At 46.3% G+C, this 10665-nt stretch overlaps 1 protein-coding gene across 5 annotated transcripts in view; it reads left to right on the top strand.

Annotated features, from left to right (window-relative positions):
• Positions 1 to 9540: 9540 nt before the first annotated feature.
• Positions 9541 to 10665, top strand: part of REEP1 (receptor accessory protein 1) — a 109164-nt gene continuing 108039 nt past the window's right edge. For all 5 annotated transcript variants that reach the window (XR_006215862.1, XR_006215861.1, XM_042981906.1 and 2 more), the window contains exon 1: positions 9541 to 9583. Coding sequence is in view for 3 of the 5 variants with exons in the window: in XM_042981906.1 (XP_042837840.1) it covers positions 9552 to 9583 (32 nt within the window). In the remaining 2 variants the exon portion in view is untranslated. The remainder of the gene's footprint in view (positions 9584 to 10665) is intronic.

The raw sequence follows: 10665 nt of genomic DNA, 5'->3' as shown, positions 1-10665 counted from the left end.
TGGTCTTTTAAATGGGGTACAGTAGCTTTATGAAAAATTCACTACATTATCCTGATTTTTCTTAGTGAAAACACTATCATTGCCAGGTTTTTGTTCTCAGAATCTACTAGTGAAGTAGAAAGTTCATGGTCTGAAGAAATCACAGAGATACCTTCAAATCAAACTCTGTTACTCTACCCCTTTACATGGCATTCTGGCTAGCTATCTATTGCTGTGTAACAAAATACCCCAAAACTTAGTGGCAAAAGCAACCACCATTTTATTACACTTATATATTCTGTGGGTCAGGAATTTAGACACGGCACAGGATGGCTTATCTGCTCCAGTATATATGGAAACTCAGCTGGGATGACTCAAATAGCTGGGGTGACTCTAATGACTAGGGGCTAGAATCATCTGGGGGTTTCTTCCCTCACATCTCTGGTGACTGGGCTGGGACTGCCAATGGGAGTGCCCACATGTAGCCTCTTCACGTGACTTGGGCTTCCTCATAGCATGGCGGAAACTACATGGACTTTTATGACCTGGCCTTGGAAGTCATATGGTGTCACTTCCTCTGTAAAATATTGGACAAATCATTCACATCCTCACCCAGATCCAACAGGATGGGACATGGACCCCACCTCTTGGTGGTAGACATGCCAAAGAATTTGTAACCATTTTTTGAAGCCACCTTATGGAGGTTGTTGTGTTTAATTTTCACAACAAAACTAGTTATGTATCATTATCCCCATTTTATAAGTGAAGAAACGAGGATCATAAGGGCCAAGAAACTCACCACAAACTAGTAAAGTACTGAGACAATATCTGACTCCCGGATCTTTCTTATGCTCATGGCCTCTCAACCCGAGCTGTTAAACCAACAGACCACACCCTCTTACCTAGTGGGTGAAGGAGCTACAGGTGTCTAATACGGCTTGAAGGAAGACCAGGTACCCAACTTCCACCTTGGCTGATCTACTCCCATAAATTGGCTTTCCAGGTTACCAGCTCTGCCTCCCATTCTTGGGCTCTAATGCTTCCCTTCGGACTTCATGTTGGGTTTTGCTTATCTGAGTTTTAACTATCCGTTTGCCTTCAAGGACTTTGCCCTGACTTGTCCCTCTGCCTTCAGCAGGTTGATGCATGGGATTGACCCACTTGGCTGGCACCTGGATCTATGCTGGCCTGGCATATGGCCAGGAGATTTGAATAACTTGAAACATTCAACAGTAATGACACAGGTATAAGAGTTAGCAGTGACTGCTGGTCCATTCATCACTGAGGTCCCTGAGGAGGTGGGCTGGCGAGGGGCCCAGGGCCTTATAGTCAAGGTAATACAATTATATCTCAGGACTCTTGTTTGCAAGTGCCAGAAGCCACCCTATGCCCAAGGTAAGATGTGTGGTATGGATACTTGTATAATATGTGAAAGGTAGGGATAAAGCTGGGCTCAGAGCTCTAGAGCCAAGTTTTTTTTCTTTTATAAGTTTATTTGTTTTGAGAGAGAGAGAGACAGAGACAGAGACAGAGACAGAGACAGAGAGACAGAGAGACAGAGCAAGCGCACTAGTGCAAACAGGGAGAAGGTCAGAGAGAGAGAGAGAGAGAGAGAGAGAGAGAGAATCTCAAGCAGGCTCCTAGTTGTCAGCTCAGAACCCAACGTGGGACTAGATCTCATGAACTGTGAGATCATGACCTGAGCTAAAACCAAGAGTCAGACACTTAACTGAATGAGTCACCCAGGTGCCCCTAAAACCAAGGTTTTGAATGCTGCTGACATTTCTTCCTTGCTCTTGTATCTGTATGTCAGTTTAAATTCCTCATAATTCTGGTGGTCTTTTTCCATACGAAGAGAAAAATGAGGAGAACAGCTTCTGATGCATCCTTCATCAGAGTGGGATTATTACATTTCCCTAATTCTAGCTTGAAAAATCTGAAGTAAGTGTTCTGATTGGCCTGGCTTGAGTCAGGTATCTACCTTTGGACCAATCAACTATAACCAGGGAGGAGGTGTCAACAGCCCAGAGTTGACTTCTTGGACTCTACCCTCCCATATCTGAGTATTTCCATATGAGTCAGGTAGCCACCCCAGGTATTGTGTACTTCAATATGACATGACCAAAATCTATGGGTGCCAGGCAGAGACCGCTGGCCTTGCCTTAGAATATCAGACTGAGCATTAGAGAAATGTTGACCATTTCTCAATTTATACTACAGTCATCTTCTTGGTGTCCAGGCTCCTGGATAAACCTCAGAACAGTGTGAATAGGATGTGAATGGAGTTAGTGTCCCTACAGTCTACACCTTACATGGACTTCTGTTCTATTCAGTAATTTCAGCAGGAATCCATTAACAGAATGAGGAGAGAAAGTCCCACATTTAGTTTGATCTGGTACAGATAGCCCCATCTATTGACTGCTTTGAGATATTCCCACTTTCTAACCAATTAGGCAGATACTCCAAATTGTCTGCTCACTTAGTTCCAAAGTGCAGAGAGGAACTTGCTGCCCATAGTCACAAGGGTGACCTGTGAGCAACTGTTTTGTTGTTGTGGCTACCTCATTCTCTGAGCTCAGTATCAAGGAAGGTCATGTGGAAGATGGTGCTGAACTTGCCACAGTCTTTAAGCTCAAGTGGATGCAGAGTTGCCCTGTTAGAGCCTGGGGACAAAGGCCAGTGTTGACTCTGGGGGTACTGAGGGCACATTCAAGTAGATGACTGAGCTCTTTACATGCTCAGTATACTGGGAAGATGAGATGTGGGTCAAGCAGGCCAGGTGGATTTCAGAGATGTTTCAGCCAGGGGTAGGGCTCAGGATTAAGTTTGTTACATCTTTCCTTTCCCCACCACAGCCCCAGAATTGCCCTTGTGGTCAGTGCCTTGGTGTGGGTCTTTCTAAGTATAGCCAAGAATCCAATGAATAGCTGAGACCATTGTTGGAGACCATTGACCATCTCCCTCAGCACAACTTCCTTTCTATTATATATTTCTTCCATTCCTTTCTCTAATTCTCTTTTTCTTTCTTTCTTTCTTTCTTTCTTTCTTTCTTTCTTTCTTTCCTTCTTGCTTTTGTATGTTCACCCAGACCATTTAATTTTCCTTGTTGTCTCTTCCTCCTTTCCCTCCTAACCTCCCTTCTTCCTTTCTCCTGTCTAAAGATGATAGTAGCCTTAAAGAAGTTACTTTGATGTAGTAGGTGTTCTGAACCTGGAGGCAAGATTTGGTAATAGAGTGGGGTTATTTGAAGGAAGGTTCAGAATTGCTATTGGATAAGGAAGTTGACAGGAGCTAAGCCATGTAACACATGATGAGTCAAATAAATGCTCTAGAGTGGACTCTAGGAGATGCTGCAGGCTGGGAGACTGGCAATAACAGAACTTGTTTCAGGAAAGCAGGGAGAGTTTTTAGAACATGAATTATCAAGGCTGCCATAATGTGGCACCTGACTGTTACAGCTGAGGTCACTGGCAGTGTGTGCTGAGGTCTATCTTAGGCTCTATTCTCTCAACATTGCATCAGAGATTTGGATGTAGGTATAGATGGTGATTGTTGGGGGTTGAATTGTGTTCCCCAAAAGATGTGTTAAAGTTCTAACCCTCAGTTCCTATGAATGTGACCTAATTTGAAAATAGAGTCTTTGCAGATACAATTAGTTAAGTTAAAATGAGGTCATATTGGATTAGGGTGGGCCCTAAATTCAATGACTGGTATCCTTATGAGAAGGCCATATGAAGATACACAGACAGACATGAAAGGAAGTTGGTCATATGAAGATAGAAGCAGAAATTGGAGTGATCCAGCTACAAAAAGGAACACCAAGAACTGACAGCAACCATCAGGAGCTAGGAAGAGGTAAGAAAGGATTCTTCCCTGGAGACTTCAGAAGGTGTATGGCCTTGCAAATACCCTGGTTTTGGACTTCCAGCTTCCATAACTATGAGAGAGTGAATTTTTGCTGTTTTAAGCCATCTAGCTTATGGTAATTTGTTGTGGCAGCTCAAACAAACTAATACAGTGACCTCATCAATCTTGTCAATAAGACACTGTCGGTTGCCCACCCGACTGCTGTTCACCATTCTTTCTGACTCTCCCAACCCCAATTTTGTTCAATATCAGACAGCAACGTGCTCAGGGAAGATGGCAGAGCTCTTGAGGAAAAAAAATTAAATGAGTCAAACCAGAAAACATTCATTCCCTTTTTACTGGGGATTAGATGGAGTGACCTTTTGGCCCTGTTCTGGTCTCTGAAATGTAAGGAGAATTCAGGGCTGGTGGAGGGCTCCTTCTGGGAAATATCTCCTCTTTATTATAAATGAGAGAGTCTTCTGCACTTTCCTTCCTGCCTTTGGACATGGTTGTGTGAGGGCATATTGCTTGATATGGCTGCAGCCTTCTAGCCATGAGAGAAAGACCAAGTGTATTGCAGAGGGGCTGACCCAAGTCCCTAATGCCAATGAGCTGTCAACCCCCCAACCTCTGCTGTGCTTCTTGTTACGTGAGAAAAATAAACTCCTGTTGTTTGGTTGGGTGTCCTACTTGCAGCTGAAAACAATCTAACAGATACACTGGGTATAATAGTTAATACCACTGGTAACAGGATTAAATATAATTTGATTCAACTGGAACACTAGCCCTAAATAAAAAAGACAAAATAGAACAGAGATGAATATAAAGTTTCTGCAGTAGAGATAAAGATTAATTTCTGTATTGGCATAAAATATAAATGAATATAGATATTAAAAATTATGTCTGTCAAAAATATAATAGACAAATTTAAAAGGCAACTGGCAGAGTGGGAAAATTCTAGCATATATAACAGACAAGAGGTTGGTATCCTTATACAAAGAACTTTTGCCAACCAGTAAGAAAATGGCAAAAGCACTCCAATAGAGAAATGGTAAGGAATAAGAAAAGGCAGTTCTCAAAAGAAGAAACATAAATAGCTAACTAACAGATAAAATTCAACCTCACTGACCACGGTAGGGAATGCAAATTAAATACAATAAAACATGCAGGGGCATAGGCAGGCCTGAAACTTAAAGAATTGGGGAGCTTGGTCCTCAAAACCATACATGCAAAATTATGTATGTGAATTATAAATAAAGCTACAGTGGACAATTCTTTATAAGGACAGGCGTATTCACTACTCTTGGCTGAATAAAAAGTGGAATTTCTAAATCGTGTATAAGTATATATTTAACTTTAAAAGAAAATGCCAAACCATTTTTGGAGAAATCATTTTACATTCTCACCGGCAGTGTATGGGAGTTCTAAATGCTTCACATCCTTGTCAGGACTGGGTATGGTCAGTCTTTAATTTTAGCCATTTTTATAGACATGCAGTGGTATCTCATTGTGGCATCAAGTTATACTTCCCTCATGATGTTGAGCATCTTTTCATGTACTTTTTTTTTCTTTTTCTGTCATTTCTATATTTTCTTTAGCGAAATGTCTGTTTGAATATTATATATTTTAAGATCTTGGCTAATTCCATCATTTCTTTCATTTCTTGGTCTGTTTCTATCAATCATTTTTCTTTCTCCCACTTATGAGTCATGTTCTTTTTCATGCCTGATAATTTTTGTTTGCATGTTGGGCATTATAAAATTTACCTTATTGAGTATTGGATTTTCCTGTTTTTTTTTTTTAAGTTTATTGATTTATTTAGTTTTGAGCGAGAGAGAGTGGGTGAGCACGCAAGTTGGGGAAGGGCAGAGAGAGAGAGAGAGAGAGAGAGTCCCAAGCAGGCTGTGCACTGTCAGCATAGAGCCCCATGTGGGGCTTGAACTCACAAACCATGAGATTATGACCCGAGCCAAAATCAAGAGTCAGACACTTAACTGACTGGGCCACCCAGGTGCCTCATTTTCCTGTTTTTCTTTAAAAATAATATTGAACTGTTTATTTGTTTTTCTGGAGCACAGTTAAGTTACTTGGGATAAATTTGATCTTTTGCAGTCTTCCTTTTAAGCTGTTTTAAGGAAGGTTCAGCCTAGAACTAATTTTTCTCCAATACTAAGTACCCTCTTGAGAACTCTAGCCAGTGCGTCATATATTGAGAGGTCTCTCCATTTTGTCTGTGTGAAGACACAATATTCCCAGCTCCATGTGAGCTCTAGCAATTGTTGGGCACACTGTTTTCTGGTGTTTCTTCCCCTGGTCTCCTGCAATTTCACCCATGCATGCTCTGAACAGTACTCAGCTGAAGACTTGGGGGGGCTCCTTCTGCAGATCTCTCTCTCTCTCTCTCTTTATGCAGCTCCCTCCTCTCTGAACCTCTGCTCCACAAATTCCAGCTGCTGCAGTCTTCCTGAACTCATATCTCTGTCTCCTGAACTCTTTGAGATTGCTGGGCTCTGTTTGGGTTCCCCCTTCTGCAGTAATACCTGAAAATTTCCTTGAGACAGCAAGCACCTTTGGCAATTACAGGACTCATTCCCTTTTCATAGCTATCACAGTCCGGGGCTGCCTGTTGTCCAATGCTTACAAACAGGTGCTTGGTATGTATTTTTCTAGTTTTCTAGCTACTTACAGTATGAGGACCATTCCCATGGCAGTTAATGCTTCATGGATGAGAGCGAAAGTCTCTTTTTCCTATTTACAACTTTAATAATCCTGGGGGAGAACTTTGATCCAGCTTATGTCCAGTGATCACCCTTGAACCAAAGTGGTAAGGACATGTGAGAAAATGACACTTTTTAAGACTGGAGTGTGGGAAGAACCATTCTTCAATACAAAATGGGGAGGTCTTCTCAGATGAAAGGGGAAGGATGTAGGGCAAAAACAGAATAATCATGTCTTATAATAGCAGTTCATGTGAGAAAGAACTTAAAGCCAACCAACTGATAAGGTTGTAAGAGTTCCATTGTCAAGAAGACTGTGTCCATCCCCTGGCCTCACGTTCTCCAGGGTCAGGGACAAACTGGAAGGGGCCCAGGGTAGAGAGATGTAATATGTGTAACAGTTGCACTGAGATAGAATGGAGTAAAGATGAAACTTTCTTCTCTCTCTAATCTTTCCCCTCCTCTGCCTGTTGACATTTTCTGTGTGGAACATGTTTTTTTCCCAACCCTCCACTGAAATCTGGGGTTCATCCAGTTAGATTTCTGGTCTTCTTCAGACGCCAGAGAAACCTCCAGATATTTTAATGCCATGGATCATCTCATTTCATTAATTAAACTGTCCAGTTCTACATAATAGTAAAATTCCATTTATAGGAGAATTCCATTTATTGCAACAGGGGACATGATCCGAGAGAGAAACAGCATGTGTTGAGATTCTTCTGTTTTTTCACCAAAAAGATATATTTGAACCATAATATTCTACTCCCCAAGATTGCTAACAGCATATTCTGACCTCTCCAGGGAGTGGGGGTAAGGGGCAGAAGGGCATGGAGGGAGGGAAGGGGAAGTCTCAGGAGGGCCTATTTGTTTGGTACTGTCCTGATCTACCTAGTAGGTATTCCAAGGTTTTTCTTGTGGGGTGTTGTTTTAACTATGTTACCCTGGGTAAGGAGGGTATGGTGAAGCTAGACACAGATCAGGAGAGAGAAAGTTTTACAGTTTTGTTACACTAACAGTTCCCTGGACAGAGCACAGCATGCCATGCATGGTCACTCAGGGTAAACACCGATATAGTGTACAATACAGAGAGAGACAGGGGCACTGTGATTTCTGCAGGAAGGAAAGGGCAAGGCAGAAAAAGAGTTAGGACTGGCTCGTTTGTATAATTTCAGGGGGCTCTAGGGCATAGGAGCTGTCTCTGGTTGTATGGTACCTGACCCTGCAGTGATTAGGGCAGGTGTACAGCAGCCTGAAGTGTAAGAACTTGATAAGGGAGGTGGTTGGGGGTGTGGACTTAATTGGCTGCCCAAGAAAGAGAAATGACTGGCTTCTAGGTAGGGCCTCAAAACTGGGTCAAGACAGCATTAAACAACAACAACAAAACTAAACTAAATTACAGGTATTTTGTGGGTCCTTTGAAGACCCTTGTTATAATGTCTCACCTCATCTTGCCCTTATTGTGGGCAAGGTCTTTCTTCTGCCCTATCTCTATCTCTATCTCTGTCTCTCTATATCTCTTTCTCCCTCCACCCCCCTTCTCTCTCTCTCTCTCTCTCTCTCTCTCTCTCACACACACACACACACACACACACACACACACACACACACACACTGCTGGAATATTTCCAGTCTCTTTCTGTCAAGGTCAGAGGTCTCCTTGCCTCTGCTAGGAAGCTGTGTTGGGCAGGGTTCCTTTAAAGAAAGCTTCAAGCTAGCTCTCTCTGGTGCCTCTCACATCTGACACTGAATTATACATGACATGAGCACCAGTAAAGGAGAAGAGTGCTCTAGAAGAGCACCATGGGTGGGGGTGGGGGGGAGGAAGGCAGCAGCAGAGCAGAGGAACAGTGGACAAAGGTTTTCCAAGCATAAGGGAATAATGTACTAGAACTGATATAATGAGGGCCAGGACTAGGGTGAAGAAAGTGAGGCATTTGCCTCAGGGGCAAAATTTAAGGGGGTGCCATAAAATGCAGTTACGAAGATAAATAATATTTAATGCAAATTAAAAAATACATAAGGACCTGTATATAGTGTATACATTTTCCCTTTTGCGTAAGGCTCAAAAATGGCTCAGCAGGGCACTGGTCCTACTCCGTAGCAGCTTCCAGCTTCTTCCAGGTCAGATTGTACCCCTGAGCCAATTCCACACTGAAATGCTGGAGCAGTCCCCTAGGAAAGGCCTTCCTCAGGAAATAACCTTTTATCTGAGCCTGGAGGAAGGTGAGGCTTGGAGTGTATGAACGAGAGACAGGGAACAAAACACATGTAAATCCAAAATGCCTGAGTTGGAAAGAGCTAGAGGGCTATTTGGGGAATGGTGGTGGCAATGAGTTTGCAGGCAGGGACCAGATGATGTAGAAACTTGAGTATTTTAACTAGGAGAGATACATGCCCAGATTTGTTTCTTATGCAGATAATGCCTTGTTGGGGACAGACTGGAGGGGTCAGGTCCGGATACAGTAAGTCCCTTAGGAGGCTAGCGGAGTGTCCAAGTGAGGGATGACCAGATCCCCAATCAGAACAGGTGTAGAGATACTCCCAAAGTCCCGCTCCAGGCCTCGGTTTCCCCACCATCACACTGAGGGTGGGGCGGCACGCGGGTCTCTTTCGGCCCTGCCAACTGAGCCACCTCGGGGTTCCATTTGAGCGGCCGGTGCACCAGGGCGCGCAGAGGAACCGCCCCAATTCAGCCGCGGGCCGCGGCAATAGGAACGGGGCGGGTCCCGCGTGTGCCCGACCGGCTCACCGCCCAATCGCCGCGGACCCGCCGAGCCCCGGGGGGCTGGGGCCGCCGCCGCCGCCGCCGCCGCCGCCGCCGGAACGTGCCGCGGCTGCGCTGACGCGCGAGCGCCGGGCAGGGCGGCGGGAGCGCTCAGTCTGGTGGCGGCGGCTGCCGTGCGCGGACAGACGTGCCCGGAGCGTCGCAGCCGTCCGCGCCGCCCGCAGCCGAGCCGCGCCGCGCCGCGCCGCGCTGCCCCGGCCGCGCCCGCCCGCCCGCCCGCCATGGTGTCATGGATCATCTCCAGGCTGGTGGTGTAAGTGGCCTTCCCCGCGCCCCTTCCTTTCCCTCCTTCTCCGCCCCCGACCCCCGGGCTGCGCGCGCCCCTGCAGCACCCGGCCCGGTTCGCTCCGGCTATTAATACCCGGCGGCCGCTAAATTTAGCAGGTACAGTAGCTGCCGAGGACGCCTGCAAGCGGGCGACACAGGACGCGGCTGCTGCCCAGCGGGGCCAGGCCCGGGCGCGGGGGACCGGCGGGCGGGGCGGCGAGGGCCGGGGCGCACAGGGGCTGCGCTGGGGGCTGCGTCCCGCCGCGCGCCCCGACCGCTTTGTTTCTCGGGTGGGTGGGATTTGCAGAGGCCCCGAATGGGCGCGCCGCGGGGACACGCGTCTGTCTCCTTTGGGAGAAATGCTGGCGGGGTCTCCCTTCGCCGCGCCCCGCCGCCACGCTTTTGTCAGGTGAAAATGACAGAGCCCAGATGAGCCTGGGGCGCTGCCTGGAGGGGTCAGCGTGCGGAAGGGTGGAGAGATGAAGGCGGGGCTCCTAATGGGGTTGAAAGAATACTCCTTTTTAGGTTTCTCAAATTGACAGCGGCCAAGGCAAGTGGGACAGAGCAGGACGTGTATGAATCTTGGGGTAGACGCCTCGCGTCCCCTATGTCTGATTCCTTTGGCGGGGTTTTGTGGGAGAGAGAGAGGCAGGCATCTCCAGGAATTCACGGGAAATTTCTAAGTGACAGACAGCTACTTGGGTGGTGGCGGTGACACCTCCCAGGCCTTGTAGGAGAGCGCAGAGTCATCTGGGGTGAGGCCTGTGTGAAGTCATTGGGAGGGTGGGCGTGGGGGGCGTTTTTCTCCCTCCAGCCCCAGAGCTGAGTAGACATTTGAAGAGCTCCTTCCCTCGTGGATTCGTTTCCCTTTGGAGATATACATGGCTGTTCCTATTCCTTTCCTTCCCTAACTATTTTTGCCTGAGTCAGGACAGATTTGCCACCTGCTCAGGGGACCAGGGGGCTGAAATTGGCCTGCACAGTGAGGGCCGGAGGTGCACCTCAGGCTTTTTCTTTGTCTGGGAAAGAGAGGCTCCAGACTCTGGTTGATTGTGCGCTATCACTCCC

The sequence above is a fragment of the Panthera tigris genome, chromosome A3, assembly GCF_018350195.1.
Source record: "Panthera tigris isolate Pti1 chromosome A3, P.tigris_Pti1_mat1.1, whole genome shotgun sequence".
Classification (NCBI taxonomy): Eukaryota; Metazoa; Chordata; class Mammalia; order Carnivora; family Felidae; genus Panthera; species Panthera tigris.
This window is presented reverse-complemented; position numbering and strand designations above follow the sequence as displayed.